This window comes from Haliotis cracherodii, unplaced genomic scaffold, assembly GCF_022045235.1.
Source record: "Haliotis cracherodii isolate W230 unplaced genomic scaffold, xgHalCrac1.p SCAF_18, whole genome shotgun sequence".
NCBI classification, from domain to species: domain Eukaryota; kingdom Metazoa; phylum Mollusca; class Gastropoda; order Lepetellida; family Haliotidae; genus Haliotis; species Haliotis cracherodii.
The window spans coordinates 27,072,344-27,097,805 of record NW_027266273.1 but is presented as its reverse complement, the minus strand read 5'-3'; the positions used below and the strand labels follow the sequence as shown (position 1 = coordinate 27,097,805).

At 41.3% G+C, this 25,462-nt stretch overlaps 1 protein-coding gene across 2 annotated transcripts in view; it reads left to right on the top strand.

Moving 5' to 3' along the window:
• Positions 1-20,738, top strand: part of LOC139465947 (adhesion G-protein coupled receptor V1-like) — a 47,875-nt gene extending 27,137 nt beyond the window's left edge. For both annotated transcript variants that reach the window (XM_071247957.1, XM_071247958.1), the window contains exons 16-23: positions 1,253-1,390; positions 1,838-2,061; positions 4,161-4,303; positions 4,546-4,685; positions 5,739-5,829; positions 13,029-13,200; positions 19,723-19,834; positions 20,258-20,738. In XM_071247957.1, the coding sequence (XP_071104058.1) occupies positions 1,253-1,390; positions 1,838-2,061; positions 4,161-4,303; positions 4,546-4,685; positions 5,739-5,829; positions 13,029-13,200; positions 19,723-19,834; positions 20,258-20,418 (1,181 nt within the window). In that variant the 3' untranslated portion in view covers positions 20,419-20,738. The remainder of the gene's footprint in view (positions 1-1,252; positions 1,391-1,837; positions 2,062-4,160; positions 4,304-4,545; positions 4,686-5,738; positions 5,830-13,028; positions 13,201-19,722; positions 19,835-20,257) is intronic.
• The last annotated feature ends 4,724 nt before the right edge of the window (positions 20,739-25,462 follow it).

Below are 25,462 nucleotides of genomic sequence, written 5' to 3'. Positions count from 1 at the left end.
AAGATACAAATCTCTTTTTTGTTGAATATGATCGCTGACAACCTATACAGAAGTGTTTGGGGATTGCACAGGTCACACCGACCTGCATGACCTCGCCTTGAGGTAAATTTACCTGATATAGCCGTTTTCAACTTAAATATCGTTCTTTTAACATGTGTGAGATTGACATGGAGAACATGCCGCGCGCCTTCCTGTTCTTAGTGCTTCGTTATCAGAAACGCAGGGAGCGTGTACAAATTAGGTCAGGAGACATAAAGTGTGTTTGTGAAGATACCTCCTCTCTTCCCCTGCATCCCGTCACCTACTCTCTTCCCCTGCACCCCGACACCTACTCTCTTCCCCTGCACCCCGACACCTCCTCTCTTCCCCTGCATCCCGTCACCTACTCTCTTCCCCTGCACCCCGACACCTCCTCTCTTCCCCTGCACCCCGACACCTACTCTCTTCCCCTGCATCCCGTCACCTACTCTCTTCCCCTGCACCCCGACACCTTCTCTCTTCCCCTGCACCCCGACACCTACTCTGTTCCCCTGCATCCCGTCACCTTCTCTCTTCCCCTGCACCCCGACACCTCCTCTCTTCCCCTGCACCCCGTCACCTACTCTCTTCCCCTGCACCCCGACACCTCCTCTCTTCCCCTGCACCCGGACACCTTCTCTCTTCCCCTGCACCCCGACACCTTCTCTCTTCCCCTGCATCCCGTCACCTACTCTCTTCCCCTGCACCCCGACACCTACTCTGTTCCCCTGCACCCCGTCACCTACTCTCTTCCCCTGCACCCCGACACCTCCTCTCTTCCCCTGCACCCCGACATCTTCTCTCTTCTCCTGCACCCCGACACCTACTCTGTTCCCCTGCACCCCGACACCTACTCTCTTCCCCTGCACCCCGACACCTACTCTCTTCCCCTGCATCCCGACACCTTCTCTCTTCCCCTGCACCCCGACACCTACTCTCTTCCCCTGCATCCCGTCACCTACTCTCTTTCCCTGCATAAAAGTTGTATGTATTGTACAACGAATAACATAGATACTATCAGTAAATGATATACTCGTACAACTGAGACTGAAATGCTAGATTTTACTCTAAACGATGTTGTTTCTATTCATAACTTGGAGATGTTGACACCAGAGGTACAAGAGTTATTTCCCTTCGTCTGTCTCTGAATCTATCTTTTGCCTCATATCTAGTTTGAATGTTGTGATGAGACTCCCGATTGGCATCAAGTACAGAAGACGTTTCATGATTACAGATGACGTCAACGGGTCTGGGTGCCAAGACGTGGACTGTGGCTCCAGGGGCCAGTGTGTGTCTGTTAACGGCACGGGGCAGTGTCGATGTTATCCCGAGTTCTACAGCACCGGAGACAAGGCCTGTCAGCTGAAGCGAAGTAATTTGAAAAAAATACTTCTTTTTAATAATATATTTAATTGATAAACACATAATTCCTAATCTGTCACAGTGATATGATATGGTATATCATCCAACAACAGTTTGGTACCCCCTGATGATTCTTTCTTAAGAGTTCGAATCCCAGGTCTAGGTATGTCCGCTCTTTACATGTGACTCGCCATGATAAAACTGGAATACTGTTCTGCGGCATTAAAGCTCCCTCCCTCACTCACTCAACCACCCACCCACCCACTCACTCACTCACTCACTCACTCACTCACTCACTCACTCACTCACCCACCCAATCACCCACCCACCCACCCACTCACTCACTCATCCACCAACCCAACCACTCACTCACCCACCCACTCACTCACTCACCCAGCTGCCCACTCACTCACTCACTCACTCACTCACTCACTCACTCACTCACTTTCCTTGGCAGCCATCATCACTTCTTGTGACAATAACAAGATGACGGTCTGCATGAACCCCATCAACGAGTTTCAGCCTCTTGTCACCGTCTCTGGCCACACGTCGACTCAATGCACGGCCAGACCAGTCCCCGACCCCGATGACCCTACAGACAGGATCCCAGCAGAGGTGAAGGGTCAGTGTATCACAGTCGAGTTTGAAGGGGACTGCGGAAGATACCCCGCTGTAAAACAGGTAAGTATACAACATGCATTAGCTGTGTCAGACTATGCGTGATGTATGATTGGTCTCGTGAACCTCTGCGGAAGATACCCCTCTTTGAAACAGGTAAGTATACAGCAGTGTCACGGCTGCTTATTTGGCCAGACAGATATACACGTAATTAGCAACGTAGCCTGCTGTCACGGCTACGACGAGGTATCCGATCGATTTTGTCGCGTCTTGTAGCTTACTGTTGATCTACTGTGTGTCACTCATTGAATCACGCATTGAATCACTCACGACTTCACTCATTGAATGACTCATTGATTGACTCATTGAATCACTCATTGAATTCACTCCTTGAATCATTCGTTGAATCACTCATTGAATCACTCATTGAATCATAGTCGAATCACTCATTGAATCACTCATTGAATCATCGTTGAATCATTCATTGAATTCACTCCTTGAATCATTCGTTGAATCACACATTGAATCATCGTTGAATCACTCATTGAATTCACTCCTTGAATCATTCGTTGAATCACTCATAGAATCACTCACTGAATCATCGTTGAATCACTCATTGAATCATCGTTGAATCACTCGTTGAATCATTCGTTGAATCACTCACTGAATCACTCATTGAATCATCGTTGAATTACTCATTGAATCACGCATTGAATCACTCACGAATTCACTCATTGAATAACTCATTGATTGACTCATTGAATCACTCATTGAATTCACTCCTTGAATCATTCGTTGAATCACTCATTGAATCACTCATTGAATCATAGTCGAATCACTCATTGAATCACTCATTGAATCATCGTTGAATCATTCATTGAATTCACTCCTTGAATCATTCGTTGAATCACACATTGAATCATCGTTGAATCACTCATTGAATTCACTCCTTGAATCATTCGTTGAATCACTCATAGAATCACTCACTGAATCATCGTTGAATCACTCACTGAATCATCGTTGAATCACTCATTGAATCATCATTGAATCACTCATTGAATCATCGTTGAATCACTCGTTGAATCATTCGTTGAATCACTCACTGAATCACTCATTGAATCATCGTTGAATTACTCATTGAATCACTCATTGAATCACTCAGTGAATATCTCATTGAATCACTCCTTGAATTCACTCCTTGAATTCACTCCATGAATTCACTCCTTGAATCATTCGTTGAATCACTCATTGAATCACTCATTGAATCATCGTTGAATCACTTATTGAATCACTCATTGAATCATCGTTGAATCACTCATTGAATCATTCGTTGAATCACTCATTGGATCACTCATTAATCAGCGTTGGATTACTCATTGAATCACTCATTGAATCACTCAGTGAATCACTCATTGAATCACTCAGTGAATATCTCATTGACTATCTCATTTAATCACTCCTTGAATTATCGTTGAATCACTCATTGACTCACTCAGTGAATCACTCAGTGAATATCTCATTTAATCACTCCTTAAAGTACAGATTGATTCACTCATGGAATCACTTTAGAATCCCTCATTGAATCACTCATTGAATACACTCATGGAATCATTCGTTGAATCACTCATTGAATCCCTCAGTGGATCATTCATTGAATTCACTCCTTGAATCGCTCATTGAATTCACTCATTGAATCACTCATGGAATCAGTCATTGAATCGCTCATTGAATTCACTCCTTGAATTCATTCCTTGAATCACTCATTGAATCACTCATTGAATCACTCATTGAATTCCCTCATTGAATCCCTCATTTAATCTCTCATTGAATCGCTCATGCATTCAACTATTGAATCACGCAATGAATCGCACATGAATTCACTCATTGAATTATTCATGAATTCACTCATTGAAGTTCTCATGAATTCACGCATTGAATCGCTCTTTGATTCACTCATTACAGCAATCACTGATTCACTCATTACATCAATCACTGATTCACTCATTGAATCACGCATTGAATCACTCACGAATTCAGTCATTGAATCAGTCATTGAATCAGTCATTGAATCAGTCATTGAATCACTCATTGAATCACTTTTTGATTCGCTCATTGAACAGATCATTGAGTCACTCATCCATTGCTTCCATCATTCTTCGCAGGGGAATGATGTCTGCCACACTGTGTCGTACCGCATACAATATAATCCGATCCTACTCGTCGCTTCGGATGAAATCCTGTTTGCGAAATGTTGTCTTTCACCTATTGGTACAGTGTCTACTACTGTGGATGCGGACGCTTCGCAGTAAGTTGAATTGTGAAAACACTCTCAGCTTATCATTCAGCGTGTTGATACTTCAACCGGTAACGACAAAACATGACAAATAATTAATTTTGGAATCTTAGTGTCTAGTTTTAGACATTTGACTCATGTCTTCGACATTGAAATTGTGAAGTCGTAAATCTAAATTTTTGTAGTAGAATAATAATAATGTTTTTGTTTTATTATTTATTTGATAGTGTAAGTGTCTGATTCCGTAATTACAGGCAGTTCATCAACAAACAGTTTGAGGAGGAGTTTTATAGGGCCAAGCTAACCCTCACTCTGGCGAATGAACTTCCCATTGTCGGACCGATTGCTCTGAATCAAGTTTTCAGCATGTGTCTGGAGGCTACTACAACTGGGGGTATGTAAACACTCCTATATACATAAGGCATATTAACAAATTAGACACAATAACTAATGCTAATTTCTCCTTGGGTGCATTTATCGATCTCACTCTTGTGATGGGAAACGGAATATATACCACTCAAAAGAAGTATAATTACTATAATACAAGTAAGGAATGTTTGTCTTTTGAAAAGTTTGAATTTGTTTTCTATGTCCAGGGTTTGATGTTCAGTTTGCTTGTTTGTACATAATGAAATTAATGTGTGTTCCCTTGTATGCTAGCAACATACGAATATTTTCTTAAAAGTTACAAAGGATGCATTTCTCCTTACAATTTAAAGCAGTTGTTATACTTTGCCGCAGTATTTATTTCAATTCACTCCGGTGCATTTTACCGCAATAGGTGTTCCACTATCACGTTTCAATAACATGAAAAATACCCCACCGTCCAACAGTGCGAAATCTACTGCGACTCTCGCATAACAGTTGTTTGATCAGGGGTACAAAATTCAAGGCCCCGGCAAAGCTTTCAAACAAAATGTTTACAAATGAAGAGGACATGTCCAAATCTGACGCATATTTTGCCTTTGCATGTGTTTGTGGCGGTTTCAACCGGTGGGCAGAATACGCTCACAATTTCGCGAAAAACTTATATCATCATTATTTGAAAGTGATTCATAAACAAATGCTTAAGATATACTCGGAATCGTACAACGGGCTGTTCTAAGCAGACATTTCATCTCATTACAGATATGGTGTGTCACTGTTATCTTATTTGCATTTTTAGAACTGATTGTAAGCCTAACACCATTTGTTAGGATGAGAAGGTTGTTAGGAATGATTGGGAATTATAGGTTGACATCTGATTATTGTCGGATTTGAAGTAAATGGACATATTCGGAGTCTACAGCCACATGTTTACAACATCTGTTATATTTGGGAAAACAATTATGTCAAAGTAAATAATTATAGCAACTTACTTTGATTTTGACTTAACATCAACATATTAAACGATTTGAATACATCAATATCTTTACACCCGTAAAAATACCTGTTCTTGTCAATGCAGGGTTTGCCTATCTCGGTTTGTTGCGTATACTGGGCCACAATGGCAGGTCCGGTGCTTCACGGAGAGAAGCTGTAACTTACGGCGCTAATGGGTAAGATGTGTGCGTGTGTGCGTGCGTGCGTGTGCGTGCGTGTGCGTGCGTGTGTGTGTCTGTGTTTGTTGTTGTTTAACGCCGCACTCAGCAATGTTCCAACTTATTGAAGGCGGCCTGTAAATAGTCGCGCTTGGACCAGACAATCAAAGGATCAATATTGCCATTCAACGATCCCCGCCATCGGGCTACATAAATCGCAATAGACCAACTCACTGAGCTATCATCCAATGATTGTTTCCGAATTTCATTCACAGATAACATCGATGGAGCATTTGTCACTGAACGTGGTGACTAAGACATACATGTAGTAAGATCTCTATCTTTAAAGGTTCTGGAAAATCTGTCACGAATGTCATCTGAAGATTACTGAAAAAGTAATAAGTCAAGTGTTGGACTTCCTCAATGATAACATCTCGTTGTCATTTGTGGGTATGACATTTAGGAAAGAAGTAGGCCTCCCCATGGGCATCTAGTGCGCTCCCCTTCTTGCTAAGATGTTTCTTTCTGCATATGGATAGGATTTTCAGCTAAGACAAAAATCTGTAAAATCAGATCAGACAAGGGCATTTGTCCAAGAAGTTTATCTTAAGCTTCAGGTTAATCGATGATCTGACATCCTTCAATAACAATCAAATAGCCAATTCCCTTCAACGGATTTACCCACGTGAACTAGAAAAATGGAGCCAGTGAGACCGCCTCATTTGTGTCATACTTAGATCTGTGCTCAAACCTCTATTCAAGACTGTATGACAATAGGCAACTTTCCCTTCGTGTCGAACAATATTCCTGCTTGACAACGGTATAAGGATCTATACCGAAACGTCGCTTTTTACAGTATTAAAGAAGTTGTTATTTATAAAATTGTGTCTACCTTGATAGTGTGCATAGACAGGTACCTATTTATAGAATCGAATCACTGATACGTGTAAACGCATGATTTGCTGACTAAAAGTTGAATGGCCGCCATTTCTTGACGAAGGAAATATGATCGTCACGATGTGGAAACATATGTTGATCAATTTCCTGTATTCCTGTTACCGTAAATCTTCCCATGTTCGCTAATATTGTAAAAACCAGCGTCTGACGGCAGTGTAGGCAACTTTCCGAAGCAATTCAGCTTGACCTGATCAGCTTCCGTTTCTGTGCTTGACCTATTGGGCTTGTGATCTTTTCCCGACACAGGTCCAACTTTATCCGATATATTATGTTACCATGCTTCCTTTTGTCCCTGCGTAATACTTTTAAGGCATTTCGTAACATTTTGACAGGCGAGGCAGATTCTTGAACGCTTTGACAAAGGGCAGTTACACTTAAGTGCGGAACGATGGATTGCCGCGAAAAACGATTACTGATACATTGTGAGCAAGTGCCTTTTACCCTGTATACTAGTTACGCCGCTGTCTAAAATTCGAGTTGGAACAGTTTTGACTGATATCAATGACCGGCAGACAGACCTTGTGGCGTAATATACTAATATCAGACTAAATTAAAGTATGTAGGTACAGGTTACCACTCTAAGCCAGGATTGAATTAAAGTAATTCTGGCCTACAAATGCCACAAGAAGACAGCATATTATATCCTACCGAACTACTGCCTAAATACAAGCCTTCCAGATATCTCCTTTCTCAGAATAACCACCTGTTACAAGTCCCGAAACTCGTCTCAAAACCTTTTGTCAGAGATCTTTCAAGTTCTGCGCTTTCTCCCTATGGAACAAACTACCATTAGATCTTAAGCTGTCGCCATCGCTTTCATCCTTTAAGGCTCATCTGAAAACACACCTTTTCAGACAACACTTAGTCACTATCAACTGTACCCCATTTTCATCAGCGTTATTTACTGAAACTATATAGCGCCATGAGCATTAACTTGGTGAATGGAATCTGGCGCAGTATTAATGGACCTATTATTATTATTATTAGAGATGAGAATACCATTTCGACAATGGAATTTAAGAATGACAATTATGAATGATAAAGATAAAAGGTTATCTAGCCAAGGCCCTCTAAAATATGGTCTATTCCTGTACATGATATCTACCATACCAAATTACACCCGCGCAATAACCTCTACTTACCGACCACAAGTCTCACCATATTTATTTTTTCACGGGTCTCAACTACAGGATCAGTCACAGTTACGAAACCCCGAGTTTACAATTGTCAAATGCTTGATAAGTAACCTATACAATTTCGAAACCATTGACCTTTTGTGGAAGACAACAAGCCTATCCACACCTTACTGGCATTCATAATTTCGAATTACCTCCCCTTGATGTTTAGGTGCATATTCGATAGCTAAAAATGGGAATACCCCTACAATTATGGAGAGCACGAATCGGAACTTTCGTTCCCCCGAAAGGCTGCAAACAAGTTGAGAAAAATGTGCCAGATTTACAGTGGACGGGCGGGACAACAATGGGGTACCAGATTGTACTGTGTACCACACTTCTACTTACATTGTGGACCTTTGGCTCAGTCACTTGATCTAACGATGGACAACCAACCGCTTGTGTGCTGGTGAGGTAAGATTTGCGTAAACAACTTTGAAAAAGGAACTTCGTTTACATCACGAAAACTGAACCACACACAAGATCATTGGAGACACCTAGTGGTAAGCCTACTACTCTTAGCAGCAGACATCAAGCTCAGCCCTGGACCCATCGGTGATGAGCTATCGGATCTTAAAGCAGCAATGATACAGCAGATTAAGGACTCGGAAAACAAGATATCAAAAGATATTACTTCAGTGAAAGAAGAAATACACTCAATCAAAGAAGAGGTACGTGCTATCAAAAACGAGATCGATCACCAGAAAGAAGAACAAGCGATCCTAAGACTTGATATAGATGCTATGAATAATAGAATAGAAGACATATAGAGTTATTTGGATGGTATCAGTGAGTTGGAATCTAGAGTCGAAAATCAAGAGAGACAAAGTAGAAGGAATAACATTGTCCTCTCCGACGTGCCCGAGAGTGGGGATGAGTTCTACAGTACTTGTAGAGAGAAAGCAGTAGTCGTAATTAACAGGGCTAGAGATCAGGACAAGAAAGCGCCACTACAACATAGAGACATTGAACGGGCCCACAGAATCTCTTTAAAAAGTGTCCATAAACCACGCCCACTGATTGTTAAAATGTGTCATTAAGAGGACAAGATGCCCACTATCCGATTAAGATCTAGAGAAACCCTTAGAGACATGGGATATGGCGTAGCAAATGACTTGACATATAATCAAAGACAAGAACTCAATAAATTACGAACTGAAAATCCGACTAAAATATTTTTCTATAAAGGAGGCAAAATCGAAGAGGATTTTAGACGCGAAAAAGGAAATGACAACACACAGCAGAGTCTAGGTAGAGACATAAGCATTAGACAAGGTGACAGGAGAGACACACGGACAACACAGGATGACTCTGGGAGCGGGGAGCGAAGGAGACGTTATCTTAGGTCAACCTCTCGCTCCCAGACCCCTGGTCGGAAGGCTGTGAGATAGGGGTGTGGCCAGGGCCATGACAATTTACGGGTGCTTCAAACAAGTGCACCCCACAGTATTGTCAACAATTATGTACAATTTATATTTTGGAATGTATCAGGGCTGATGGCTAAATTACAGGATCGTGACTTTGTAAGCTTTATATGTATATGCTACATCACTGGATTGACATAATCTTGGTCCAAAAAGATTGAGTTACTACCCATATTTCCAGATTTTAAGGTTATAACAAAACAGGGTGAAAAAATAGCTGACTTCGGTCGCCTTTCAGGTGGAATATTACTTCTTATTAGAAAAAGAAGTTTGAGAATTTTGTGAAATTGACACAAATCCGTAAAAGTGGAATATTTGTGTAATTAGACAAAACCATGTTCAATACAAATCAGGATGTAGTGTACTCATGTGTGTATATTCACCAAGAATCGTCACGCTGGTACAGTGCGTTATCACCTGACTGTAGTAACGGTGTGCTATTGTTGCAGGAGGAGCTACTAGATGTTCTTTCTCTCTGCGGCAACTATCATATTATGTCAGGTTGAGATTTTAATGCACGCACGGGTACTAGTATTGAGCCGGGTTTAGTTGAAGATGATATCCTTGAATATTAAGATAATGATAATTCTTCAGTGGATTGTTTCTTACTCGACAATGTTAACATGGTACGAACGTCATCAGACAATGTGTTGAACAACTTTGGAAAAAATTGATAAATTTGTGCAGTGTCTTAAATATACATTTCATGAATGGAAGATGTTGGTCAGACATAATTGGGTGCAGACTGAACCCCTGCAAGCTGATGGTTATAAGAGTGAGTGAGTGAGTGAGTGAGTTGGGTTTAACGCCGCATTTAACATTATTCCAGTCATATCACGGCGTGTCAGCTTAATGTGGGAGGAAAGCCCGAAGTGATGCAGGTTTCAGACGTTTACCACTTCGGTGAAACCCACGAGCACGAGTATGGTTCTGACAAACCTAGAAACATAATCGAGGCGAACCGGGATTCGAATCCACAATCATAGGTTTCTGGCGTGCCCAAGGGATGCAACTCTGCACAGCGAATCGCGGCGCCTTAGACGACTGGGCCACCCGTGCCCCCGATGGTAATAAGAAGGCTTCCAAATTCGATTATGTCAATGATAAAGCTGACTAATTTATGTTCAACTTGTTCCTCAAGGAATGCTACTCTTTATTAGAACAGGCTGTAGGCGAAGTGTTACACAATATAGACGAAAGTGTTAGATACATGTCAGAGTCCTTGTGCACAGCAGCAAGTGACATGAAAAGAGTGCGTACTTTTAACACATCTAGTCAATGGTGGTTTGACCGTGAATGTGAGCTACTTAAAAAAGAAATATGTAAATATTTAAACAATTTTGGGAGAAAAAAGGATAATAACTCATTAAATGAGTATAATCATATAAGAAATAAATACAACAGTGTATGCAGAGAAAAGAGAGCGATGTGTTTTCAAATGGAAGCAGGAAAAACCTGAACATTGTATACGCCATTCTAAACAATTTTGGACCACTCTTAACGGGCTAAATACTAATTGTTATACACAAAACAATATTCCAAATGATGATTGGTTGAACTTTTTCAAAGATCTATTTTCAACTTCTACAGAGAACGAGGAGGAAAGATGTTTTGATATCGACGAATCGAATGCATTTGATAACTTTTTTTGTCAGTTAACTTCAGATATTCTTGAATCGCCTATAACAAGGAAAGAAATTTCAGAAAGCATTGCAAACTTAAAAAGTAATAAAGCAGCTGGTGAAGATAATTTGATTCCTGAATTTTTAAAATATTCGTCCGAAATTCTCCTCCCCTACCTACAGGGATCAACTATTGTCACCAACAACTATAGGGGTATAACTCTTTTGACTGTTTTCAGTAAGATTTTTACCAGTATTATACACAAACGCTTAGCAATTTAGACCGATTCCTTTAATAAGATAGATGAAGCACAAGCCTGTTTCAGGCATGGATACTCTTATGGATAATGTATTTATATTGCAGACACTTGTACAGAGATATTTAGCACGAAACTTGTATGCTATATTTGTTGCTTTTGCTAAAGCGTTTGACACAATTAACAGAAACATGTTTGGTCTCTTTGCAAATCTCAAGGTATCGGAACTAAAATTGGTAATTTACTATGGTGCATACATCACAATGTGAAGGCTTGTGTTCGAAACAATGAACGTAAGACACAAATATCTGTGAAATTTAACGATGGCATCCGACTCCTTTCTGAAACTATTAAACCTTTTCTTCTCCTTTTTGCTATAGTTATGTTCTCGAGCACAGTACCTGGACTTCAAAAGCTAAGAAATGAACTTGAGTACTATTGTAACAAATGGAAATTGAAGGTCAATACCGATAAGACAAAGGTTATAGTTTTCAAAAATATAGGGAAATTATCAAAACGAGAAAAATGGTTCTATAAAGGTAAAAAGCTTGAAGTTGTAAGGAGTTACAACTATTTAGGGGTACATTTTACAAATCGTCTAACTTGGTCACTTGGTCACTTGCTTTGCAACAAAGTCGCACTGCAAGCCCAAAGGATTTTAATCGGCATTTTGCAAAACCTAAAACCCCTTGGAATTATTAGCTATGAAGCTTTTTTCAAGATTTTCGGCATAAAGATCAGTCCTATTCTACTCTGTGGTGCTGAAGTATTTTAAGGAGTAACTTCAAACACTCCAAATGTTACAGTTTATGGGGAATGTTGGAGATACCCTTTGTATAAATTTAGTTACGTAAAAGAAATAAAATATTGGATAAAATACATGATGATCCTTTACGATAGCAGAGGTAAAACTAACTGGGCCTCGGGTGTCAAAAAGATACTCCAATCTTGCGGGTATGATTACATTTGGAGAGAGCAACATGTAACAGTACCAGATCGTTTCGTATATAATTTAAGACAAAGGCTAAAAGATCTGTATTTTCAAAAGTGGTACTCTTCACTATGTTTACACAAGAAGTTAAATCATTACACCTGTATTAAATCATTCATTCTTACCGAAAAATGTCTTTTTGATATGAATGTTTAGAAATTCGGAACAGCACTATCCCGTTTCAGATGTAGTTCTCAAGACCTTCTAATAAAAAAGGTAGACATTTAGTGATATCAAGGGAAAACAGATTGTGTAAATATTGTACTTGCCATGAGATAAAAGATGAATACCATTTTTTTGCTAGTCTGTCCAGTTGTATGCAAATATCAGAAAAGAATACATAAATACATATTTTTACGGAATCCTAGGATAGACAAACTTTATATCCTCATGTCGTCTCAAAATGAAACAGTCACAAAATATCGTGCTATGTGTATATACCATACAATAAACATCAGATCCTCTGCATTATGGATGTGATATTTCGTTACGATATATGTGATTCCTATTGCACCGACTGCTAATGTAAGTATATATGTACTATAGGCCTGTGACCTATTCAGTATTTGAAATAATGATTGATTGATTGATTGAGAATTCGTAAATATGTTCTAAACATGTTTTCTGTAGCTCTTTTTCATTCGTGTAAGCGTTTATCGATGTTTTAGCAACTCCATTCTCGAAACATCTTTTTGTGACACGTATTTGATCGTGACTGAATCAGGTCACATTCATGGCGATTCCTTGTGGAACTGGCTTAATATCTTTTGTCCATACTTTTAACTCTTCAGCTGTCCGGACGAGTCAGGGAAAGCGCTAGTTGACGTGCTGCCACGGAGAGAGTGCGACACAAAGATCTGCATGGACTACAAGCCTGGATACTTCACCCCTGGGCCGTCGTCCATGATATATGAGGTCACATACAAATTGTGCCTCGCCGACAGAAAGGAAGAGTGCAATCTGGTATGTTGATGTTACAGCAATAAAAAGACCGCCTTCGTGGTCTAGTGGTGGAGCGTCCGCCCGGGGAGCGGAGGGTGCGGGGTTCGATCCCCGGCCGCGTCATACCAAAAGACGCTAAAAGACGGTACTTGTTGTTACCCTGTCTGGCGCTCGGCATTAAGGGGCTAAAACAAGGACTGGTCGGCTCGGAGTCAGTATACTGTGTCTGAGTCGGGTATTCATTTTAACCTACGGCATGGTATCTCAGTGGGCGAGCACAATAAAATCGGCATCAGCCTGGACTGATACACGCACGCACGCGCGCACGTACGCACACAGAAACACGTGCATGCACATCGCTATATAAGTGCAATAATATTTGACGCGACGTTAAACCCCATTTAACCTCACATCCCCACCCCCAAGTATGCAGTATATATAATCGGTGTTGAATAGTATCTGGTAACACCGGTTGCCGAGTTGTCTGTGGCGACTCATTTGGCTATGCAGAGTTGAGTCCCTTTGACATGCCAGACCTTGGTTCCAAATCTCTGATTTCCCCGGTAATGTTTCTTTGGTGTCAGAACAATACTTGTAGACGTGGGTTTTGCCAAAGTGGTAAACGTCTGAGACCTGCATATGAATCACTTCGGGCTTCCCTCCAAAGCTGCCACTCTCTGATGTAAATTAAAATTCAAGCGGTGGCAAACCATATGTAAAATCCTTACGTAAAACCCTACGCCTAACCCTACGTCAAGCCCAACGTCAAAACTGAGACAGAACACTACGTCAAACCACACCTCAAACCATACCCTAAACTCAATCAAACACGTTAAATCCTACGTCAAACAATAAATGAAACCCTATCTCAAACACTGTGTTAAACATTACGTCAAATCCTACCTCAAACACTATGATAAACAAAACGTCAAACACGACGTCAAAAACTACGTCTAACAATACGTCAATCAATACGCAAAACCCTACCTCAACACTATGATAAACACTCCGTCAAACGCAACGTCGAACACTACGTCAAAGATTATGAAAAAGACCTCGTCAAACCCTACGTCAAACACTGTGTCAATTGCTACGTCAAACGCTATGTCAATCACTACGACTAACAATACGTTAAGCACTACGTCAAAACCCACGTCATACACGTCAAGCATGAAATCCTACATGGTGGCACGTGGTCCTGTGCAAAGGTCACAAATCAGGGGATGTTAAGCAACGTCGGTTGGGTGACGGATGGGTGACTGCGTTGAACACCTTGACTCCTGAGAGTTTCTAGGGCTTCGGTCCTGCCCCACACTGAAGCACATGTAACATATGTAGCGTCTCCTTGGGCAAGTGAGTCTGTTCGAGAAGTGCCTCTGTTCACCCAGCAGTGTCTGTGTCTGTTAACCTTCCAGCGCCTCACAGGCATCTTGGGTTGTATACTCCCCAGTTAGCTGAGAATGAAAATCGAGTTTACACCAATGAATTCAGCGGGGTGAAAATAGGGTAGTGATATGAGCATCCTCTGGGTGAAGGGAAATTAAAATGCACATACTAAATATAGTTAACACGTCAAACGATAAGACCTGTGTCCATCTTTGTACGAGGAGGCATCTTGAAATCCTCCACGAGCGTCCTGCTCAGGCTTCGATACTATACTCAACAACAAACGTTCCTGTGACACCATTATTTAAGTGTATTTTTCAAACAAGTAAAGTTTGTTTTTTAATATTGTAGTACATGTATGGAATCAAGTCACAAAAACGCAACTGCTACAGAAAAGCATGCATTCCATGCAAAAGTTAACATTTATGCAAAGCCCATGCATTTCACTACCCAAGAATGGCTATAAAAACATGTGCGTTAGCAGGATTCCATATGCATTGTTTAGCATCGCAATTACGCAATTATTCAACATTACGAAATGCCACGCCTGTCCGAAAATGAACGTCTTCGAGCCATTGGTATGCTTGAAGCAGGATCGAGTCAACGTGATAATGCAAGACAATTTATTTAGTGTTTATGGCAACCTTGGCAACAGACAAATGCTGTCAGAGACCATCCTCGGAGTGGCAGGCCACGCGTTACCAATAATCGACAAGACAACTGGATTCGAACAACACACCTACGAAATCGATTCCAGCCAGCAACAGTGACTGCAAGAAGCATCCCTGGCCTTTGACGAATATCTTCACAAACCGTACGTCGTCGACTCAGATGTGCAAAGATTGTCGCCAGAAGACACGCCAGACGTTCCATTCTGACAGGAAACCACCATCAAGCACGTCTACTGTGGTGCAAACAGCGTCTACGCTGCACGGCCATGCATTGGGGACAAGTTCTATTCACTGACGAGTCTCAGCCACAGCGATGGACAGATTCGAGTGTACCGACGTCGAGGTGAACGTTACGTCAATCATTGTGTCATGGAAGAAGATCGGTTCGGGGGCGGCAGCGTTATGGTATGGGGTGGCATTTTGACATTTTGGCATGTTCATGTTGTTTTTTATGAAATCACGCATTGTCTGAAGTCAGTATGGCAAATCAAACCATTTGAACACTTACAGAAGTCTTTTATCTGTTGCAAACCGAAATTGTTTTAGATTTGTTGAAAAACATAACTTTGCATTAAATCTTATTCAATGACACAGGAACTGTTGTTGTTCAGTATACTTATCGAAACACGAGATACTCCGTTAACACCTGTTCCTGTGTATGTTTAAACAACGCATAACATGAGAGACATTTATGGCAACTGGTTTATTCACAATAGCGCAGAACTCTGGATCAATACGTTGCAAACTATGTTGAGAATATTAGATGTTGCTGATAATGTACAGTTATCATGATGGGTTGATACCACAACATGATGCATGCAATCTCAACTTCTAACTGTTTAGGGGGTACGGGTGGCCCAGTTGTCTAAGGCGCCGCGATCCGCTGTGCAGAGTTGCGTCACCTGGGCACACCAGAAAACCATGATTGTGAGTTCGAATCCCGATTCGCCCCGATTATGGTTCTAGGTTTGTCAGCACCATACCCGTGCTCGTGGGTTTCACCGAAGTGGTAAACGGCTGAGACCTGCATCACTTCTGGGTTTCCTCCCACATTCAGCTCATACGCCGTGACATAATTGGAATATTGTTAAAAGTGGTGTTAAGCACAACTCACTCACTCTTTGTACGCATTTTTCGGACACAAGTACGAATTAAAAAGGTCCTGATGTTGTCACCAAACAGAAAGCACAACATATCTGACGCGAAACAGTCCGTTGACTTACAGCTGCAAAGCATGATCTGTGTTCTGATGTAAACGGATGAAGAAGAAAACTGTCACATTCATCATTTTCGAGAAAAATAACTTGAGGTTTATCCGAGATGTATTGAATGAAACCTAATTCCATCAAACCGCTTAACTTATACGTACAAGTGTATAAACTTGGTTTCTGCTTGTAAAACAATGCCTAACATAACAAGAAATACAATTTATATGGCAAATGATCATGTCTTGTAATGTTTTATCGCAAATGTAACATGTTATAGACCAGGGGCGGTCGGGTAGGCGAGTGGTTAAAGCGTTCGCTCGTCACGCCGAAGACCCGGGTTCGATTCCCGACATGGGTACAATGTGTGAAGCCCATTTCTGGTGTCCCCCGCCGTGATATTGATGGAATATTGCTAAAAGCGGCGTAAAACCATACTCACTCACTTTTATAGACTAAGTTCGTTTTATTCCCTTTCCCCACCTAAAGGGATAGGATGTAGTTTCCAACTGCGCATACTACTCGACCATCTGTATTTCAAAATATTGCATAGCCTAGAGATGGGGCTCTCTTGTTTACAGTCAATTTTGAGACATAAAATTCCCAGTTTAAATAATGAGAGCAAATACCAATGATCTCAGTTTTCGCATTAATGTCACTCTCGCAATAATCTCATTGTTTTCAGTGCTTCAGTATTGAGAGGAAATGCCCTAAAATCTTCACGACGTACGTGCAAATGATCTGACCTTAAATCAGCTCAATTAGTTTGAATGACTTCATTAACGATCGTCATTTTCAGAACCATAATGTCATTATACACACTCAGTGTAAACTTATCTTGATGAGGAAACGGATGGGAAGAGACAATGGACAGGAATCTCAACTTATCTTGATGAGGAAACGGAAGAGACAATGGACAAGAATGTCAACTTATCTTGATGAGGAAACGGAAGAGACAATGGACAGTAATGTCAACTTATCTTGATGAGGAAACGGGTGGGAAGCAACAATGGACAGGAATGTCAGCTGATCTTGATGAGGAAACAGGTGGGAAGCGATAATGGACAGGAATGTCAACTTATCTTGATGATGAAACGGGTAGGAAGCGAAATTAGACAGGAATATCAACTTATCTTGATGAGGAAACAGATGGGGAGAGACAATGGACAGGAATGTCAACTTATTTTGATGAGGAAACGGGTGGAAAGAGACAATGGACAGGAATGTCAACTTATTTTGATGAGGAAACGGGTGGAAAGAGACAATGGACAGGAATGTCAGCTTATCTTTATGAGGAAACGGATGGAAAGAGATAATGGACAGGAATGTCAACTTATCTTGATCAGGTTACAAGTTGGAGGAGGCAATGGACAGGAATGTCAACTTATCATGATGAGAAAACGGGTGGAAAGAGACAATGGACAGGAATGTCAACTCATCTTGATAAGGAAACGGGTGGGAAGACACAATGGACAAGAATGTCAAATTAACCTGATGAGAAAACGGGTGGGAAGCGACAATGGACAAGAATGTCAACTTATCATGATGAGAAAACGGGTGGGAAGACACAATGGACAAGAATGTCAAATTAACCTGATGAGAAAACGGGTGGGAGGCGACAATGGACAAGAATGTCAACTTATCATGATGAGAAAACGGGTGGGAAGACACAATGGACAGGGATGTCAACTTATCTTGATGAGAAAACGGGTAGGAAGCGACATTGGACAGGAATGTCAACTTATCTTGATGAGGAAACGGGTAGGAAGCGACATTGGACAGGAATGTCAACTTATCTTGAACAAGGTAACAGGTTGGAGGGGGCAATGGACAGGAATGTCAGCTTATCTTCATGATGAGATGGGTGGGAAGCGACAATGGAGAGAAATGTCAACTTATCTTGATGAAGAAACGATTAGGAAGCGATAATGGACAGGAATGTCAACTTATCTTGATGAGGAAACGGGTGGGAAGAGACAATGGACAGGAATGTCAACTTATCTTGATGAGGAAACGGGTGGGAAGACACAATGGACAGGAATGCCTACTTATCTTGATGAGGAAACGGGTGGGAGAAGACAATGGACAGGAATGTCAACTTATCTTGATGAGGAAAGGGGGTGGGAGAAGACAATGGACAGGAATGTCAACTTATCTTGATGAGGAAACGGGTGGGAGAAGACAATGGACAGGAATGTCAACTTATCTTGATGAGGAAACGGGTGGGAAGAGACAATGGACAGGAATGTCAACTTATCATGAAGAGGAAACGGGTGGGAAGAGACAATGGACAGGAATGTCAACTTATCCTGATGAGGAAACAGGTGGGAAGAGACAATGGACAGGAATGTCAACTCATCATGAAGAGGAAACGGGTGGGAAGAGACAATGGACAGGAATGTCAACTTATCTTGATGAGGAAACGGGTGGGAAGCGACAATGGACAGGAATGTCAACTTATCTTGAACGAGGAAACGGGTAGGAAGCGACAATGAACAGGAATGTTAGCTTGTCTTGATGAGGAAACGGGTGGAAAGAGACAATGGACAGGAATGTCAACTTATCTTGAACGAGGGAAACAGGTGGGAAGCGACAATGGACAGGGATGCCTACTTATCTTGATGAGGAAACGGGTGGGAAGAGACAATGAACAGGAAAGCCTACTTATCCTGATGAGGAAACGGGTGGGAAGCGACAATGGACAGGAATGTCAACTTATCTTGAACGAGGAAACGGATAGGAAGCGACAATGGACGGGAATGTCAACTTATCTTGAACGAGGAAACATGTGGGAAGCGACAATGGACAGGAATGCCTACTTATCTTGATGAGCAAACGGGTGGGAAGAGACATTGGACAGGAATGTCAACTTATCTTGATGAGGAAACGGGTGGGAAGCGACAATGGACAGGAATGTCAACTTATCTTGAACAAGGTAACAGGTTGGAGGGGGCAATGGACAGGAATGTCAACTTATCTTGATGAGGAAACGGGTGGGAAGACATAATGGACAGGAATGTCAACTTATCGTGATGATGAAACAGGTGGGAAGAGACAATGGACAGGAATGTCAACTTATCTTGATGATGAAACAGGTGGGAAGAGACAATGGAAAGGAATACCAACTTATCATGGCCCAGGGAGACGAGGCTATCATTCTACGTTGATGAATGCTGTTTTGAAATGATAATTGATGAAGTATATTCATCAATGTTAAACTTAATGTTGATGTTCAGTTTATGGTATCAACATTTGACATTGCAACTTATATACTGTTCAAGATCCCTTGTGGCGCGGCGAACAGAAGACGACGTCAAGCACTTAACGGAACCTTTGAAGAGACGACATCAGCTACTGTATACTTCCTCAACGGATCCACAGATGAGGCAACAGGTACAATCCAGCTTCTTCTAAGGTTGGCCGTCCTTTTGTTTTGTTGCCCGCCCTGAATTTTCATTTTGACACGAAATATTAATTGTCCCCGCCGCTGTTGTAAAGGATGCCCCGATGTGATAAAAAAACGAATACCATTTGTCATTCATATAACTCAGTAGTACTTGTAGTAGTAGTAGTGGTGGTGAGTAGTAGTAGTAGTAGTAATAGTAGCAGCAGCAGAGAGGGTTTGGGTGATCCTGGCACAGTCAGGCTGGTTAGGCTCATCATCAGCTCAGGGCCTTTGCCCCCTCTTCTACACGCTGCCCAGATAGCGAATGGGACTTCTCCCAGGAAACGCTGCCTAGTCGAACCCACCTAGAACTTCTTCTTCTCCTTCTTGATGATGATGATGATGATGATTATTATTATTATTAACAACAGGAAGCATGGTTTGCGAGTGTACTCGAGAGTCGTCCGTGATGTTCCCCGCCTTAATCGTGGTGTGCGTGGCTGCCCTTCTGTTGCTCCTGGTCGTCTTCTCCATGTACATACTGAACAGGAGGACAACACGAGCAGCAAACACAGCCTCGGGACGACAATGAGATCTCGCACCAGAAAGACCTCTCATTTCTACATCACAACATTTTACAGAATGATCAATTGGTGTTATGAAAAATTGGAGTTTTTCCCTTGACGATGGTACTAATGAAACTAAGCTGTATCAGAACTATAAATAGCCATGCTTTCAAACGTGTAACACATACAATCACACGAACAAGATTCAAATTTCGAAACTGATAAGAGGATATATTATCAACGTTTATGTATCTGTAAATAAATATTTACATTTTCTTTACATCTAGGTCTCCGGTAATAGTCTGGGCAATAAACTGTAAATGCCATTGCAAAAGATTTTTGTTTGTTTTGTTTTTGTGTGAGTTCATTCAGTGTACAGATACCGTGTTTTGGAAATGGGGAGCTAGGACGCGAAGTCCATGCCACTGAGACAAAATGAAACGGGACCACTTATGTGTTATGGATCCTAATTAACCAACCACTGCTGTAAGACGTTAGACAAAATGAAACGGGACCACTTTTGTGTTATGGATCCTTTTCTATAAATATAGATTTCCCCGGTGATACGTCCGTCAAATCAACTGTTTCAATCAGAGGTGGATATTTGAAACTCCGGACTGGCCAATCAGAATCATGATAAACAGGTAAAATGGTCATAACACGTGCGCAAAACTCTTGGGCTCTTAGGTATTGATAAGTTTGAAGTTATCAGCAGTAATGTTAGATCTATAACTGGGGGTGGGATGTAGTATGGGTGGTATACACAAAGCACATGATGTAGTTTTTAATATTAATCCAATTGTTTGAATGCACCGTTTTATGAACCCGGTACAGGAGCCTGCCTCATTTCGTGCACAATGAAGGGTGTTAGTATTGAGATATACTCTTGTCACTCATTGGCTTTCACATACTGCAAATTAAGGACCGTTTCACAACTCTGTTATCTGCTGGTCCCAGAGGAAGCCGAGATAAAACAAATGTTCGATACCTCATTACTGTTCTCTACTGTCCCCTTTCTTCTCTGGTGTTCCCTAGTCTTCTCTAGTGTCCCCTTTGTTCTCTGGTGTTCCCTAGTCTTCTTTGGTGTTCCCTAGTCTTCTCTAGTGTCCCCTTTCTTCTCTAGTGTTGCCGTATCTTCTCTAGTGTCCCCTTTCTTCTCTAGTGTTGCCGTGTCTTCTCTATTTTCCCCTTCTTCTCTGGTGTTCCCTTGTCTTCTCTATTGTCCCCTTTCTTCTCTAGTGTTATCGTGTCTTCTCTGGTGTTCCCTAGTCTTCTCTAGTGTCCCCTTTCTTCTCTGGTGTTGCCGTGTCTTCTCTATTTTCCCCTTCTTCTCTGGTGTTCACTTGTCTTCTCTATTGTGCCCTTTCTTCTCTAGTGTTATCGTGTCTTCTCTGGTGTTCCCTTGTCTTCTCTATTTCCCCCTTCTTCTCTGGTGTTCCCTAGTCTTCTCTAGTGTCCCCTTTCTTCTCTAGTGTTATCGTGTCTTCTCTGGTGTTCCCTTGTCTTCTCTATTGTCCCCTTTCTTCTCTAGTGTTATCGTGTCTTCTCTGGTGTTCCCTAGTCTTCTCTAGTGTCCCCTTTCTTCTCTGGTGTTGCCGTGTCTTCTCTATTTTCCCCTTCTTCTCTGGTGTTCACTTGTCTTCTCTATTGTGCCCTTTCTTCTCTAGTGTTATCGTGTCTTCTCTGGTGTTCCCTTGTCTTCTCTATTTCCCCCTTCTTCTCTGGTGTTCCCTAGTCTTCTCTAGTGTCCCCTTTCTTCTCTAGTGTTATCGTGTCTTCTCTGGTGTTCCCTTGTCTTCTCTATTGTCCCCTTTCTTCTCTAGTGTTATCGTGTCTTCTCTGGTGTTCCCTAGTCTTCTCTAGTGTCCCCTTTCTTCTCTGGTGTTGCCGTGTCTTCTCTATTTTCCCCTTCTTCTCTGGTGTTCCCTTGTCTTTTCTATTGTCCCCTTTCTTCTCAAGTGTTATCGTGTCTTCTCTGGTGTTCCCTAGTCTTCTCTAGTGTCCCCTTTCTTCTCTAGTGTTGCCGTGTCTTCTCTATTTTCCCCTTCTTCTCTGGTGTTCCCTTGTCTTCTCTATTGTCCCCTTTCTTCTCTAGCGTTATCGTGTCTTCTCTGGTGTTCCCTAGTCTTCTCTTGTGTCCCCTTTCTTCTCTAGTGTTGCCGTGTCTTCTCTATTTTCCCCTTCTTCTCTATTGTCCCCTTTCTTCTCTAGCGTTATCGTGTCTTCTCTGGTGTTCCCTAGTCTTCTCTTGTGTCCCCTTTCTTCTCTAGTGTTGCCGTGTCTTCTCTATTTTCCCCTTCTTCTCTAGTGTTCCCCTTACGTCTCTAGTTTCCCTTGTCTTCTCTAGTGTCCCCTTTCTCCTCTAGTGTTTCCCCGTCTTATCTAGTGCCCCCTTTCGTCTCTAGTGTTCCCTTCTCTTCTTCAGTGTTCCTTCGCTTCTCTCGTGTTCTATGGTCTCTTATAGTGTTCACCATTCTTCCATAGTCATATTTCCTCTCTAGTTTCACTTTCTTCTCTCGTGTTCCCCCTTCTTCTCTAGTGTTGCCTTGTCTTCTCTGGCATTCCCCATCCTTCTCTAGTGTTCTCTTTCATCTCTAGTGTTCCTTTTCTTCTCTAGTGTTCCCTTTTCATGTCTAGTGTTCCCTTTCACCTCCACTGCACCCCCGACTTATCCTGTGTTCCCCTTTTTCCCTAGTGTTCCCTTGTTCTCTCTAGTGTTGCCTTGTCTTCTTTGGTATTCCCCTTTCTTCTCTAGTGAATCCTTGTCTTCTCTAGTATTCAGCTGTCTGTTTAGAGTTCCTTTGTCTTCTCTAGTGTTTCCTTGTCTTTTCTAGTGTGCTCGAGTGTGCTCTTGTCTTCTCTAGTGTTCCCCTTTCTTCTCTAGTGTTTCCTTTTTCTTCATATCGTTCCCTTGACTTCTCTTGTGCTCCTTTCTTCTCGAGAGTTGCCTTGTCTTTTCTAGTGTTCCCTTGTCTTTTCTACTGTCCCACTTACTTCTCTAGTGTTCCCCTTTCTTCTCAAGAGTTGCCTTGTCTCCTCTCCAAAAGAAGTTAAAAAAATTGTTCTTGTTGTTACCCTATCTGGCGCTCGGCATTAATAGGCTAAAACAACGTCTGGTCGGCTCGGAGTCAGCACACTGTGTCTGAGTGTGGTAGTCATGTTAAACTGTGGCATGGTATCTCAGTGGGCTAGCACTATGATTTGGTATCGGTACAAACTAGTACAAGCAGCCACACACACACATAAACACACACATACACACACACACACACACAAACAAACACATACACCACGTGCATCCACGTCGCTATATAAGTGCATAAATCTTGGACGTTCAACACCATTTTCCATGAGAAGTCCTGACTATGACAGCATCACACGCACTTGCGTCTAAACAATCCTGAAGTTTAACATTCCAGTCTTGTGTTGTGACCAATAAAGGGGACTTCGTCTAAATAAATGTGGTTTGGACAAAGAATGGGAAAACGGGAAGGCTTCCGAACACCTATTTATTTACTCTGATGACGGAGTTCTGAAAACAATTGACAAAAATGATAAATCTGTTTGTTTTAACACCAAATATTCATACAATCACTAAATATTTTAAATACATCTCTTAGTGAAAGTCTCTTGGCATTAAATTAATTACTCACAATTGAACAATGACTCGGTGTAACTAATTATCTCTGGAATGCCTTATATTATTTATGAAATAATTATAAAATAAGTATATAAAATAGTGTAACAAAATATCAGGAAAACCGTAATATATAATCTCTTTTGCACTCTTACTCAAAAATAAAGTGCACGCAAAATCTCTAGAAGCTTTCATACACTTGTTGCTTACGAAAAAAAAACTCAATAGGGGGTGTAAGTAGGTCACGGGACTACGCGAGACCTAACGTTATTTAGTACTTCCGGTGACAAACAACGTCTCGCTGCAATGGCGACAGCAGTGTCACGTCGGACAGGGCCCGACGAATCATATTTGGAACACACAGGTGTAACTTAGAAAAACATGACATTGTCACAGGCATTAAAACACTCGAGATGGGGAACATGAATAGCAAGTGTTGGCTTGTCAAAGCAGTTGCAGTGTTGTCAAGACGTCCTATGGTCGATGTCAAACTGGCCGCTACCCATTCATAAATATTGAGGTAAGTTTTTTGCACACTTCTGATAAGTTGGTATAATTGTCAGTGTTGATAAGGCAGACAATACTGGTCGGTTCATGGTTCATCATCATACGTACAATGGTGATGGCGTTGAAAAATGAGCATAAACATTCGTTCTGAAGGTATTTGCAATATGCTCTCGGTTTATGCATCATACAATGTTATGGCAAATGTCCATTACATCTATCCTGAACCTTTTCCAATAATAAATGTTCAGCTCTTTTCAGGAACGTCACAGAATTATATGTGTAGGTCCAGGGGAGATGACACAAACTATAGTCATATTTAAAGAATGCCTATCATGTGCATGTTGGCAATGCAAATTTTGTCAATACTTAATGTTGTGCAAGGAAACTTATGGGGGTGCCTGTGTTAATGAATAAGGATATGTGCCAATATCACGATGATAATGTTATGTACATTGAAAAATCAGGTTTTATTCACACACAAAAAATATTAATCTAATTTGTATATATTGATGATTAAATCCTTGCGGTTTTTTTTTAAGAACTCTGAAAAGTGACCTCACTTAAATGTATTCTGTATTATGTGAATAGACTTGATCATTACAACCCCATTTAGCATTTGTTTATCATATTCAGTTGAAGTTACAATGTACATGCTTAATTTATTAATCATATCTTGATGTGGACATTGTAAGAAATGGTTGGTATTTTAGAAGTATATATTATATGATCTCATAAGTGTTATTTATCTTTTGCAGTTGGGCCATATTTCAATGTTTGAGGGGAGAACAATTTCCTGTAAACATATCAAAGATCTATCTGAAGTACTGGTTCTGTAAATGATGTCTGTGACCATCAGAATACACCTTATACACTGGACACTTGCTGGAACAGGACCTACTTGTCATCAACATGGTGTTGCAGAACAT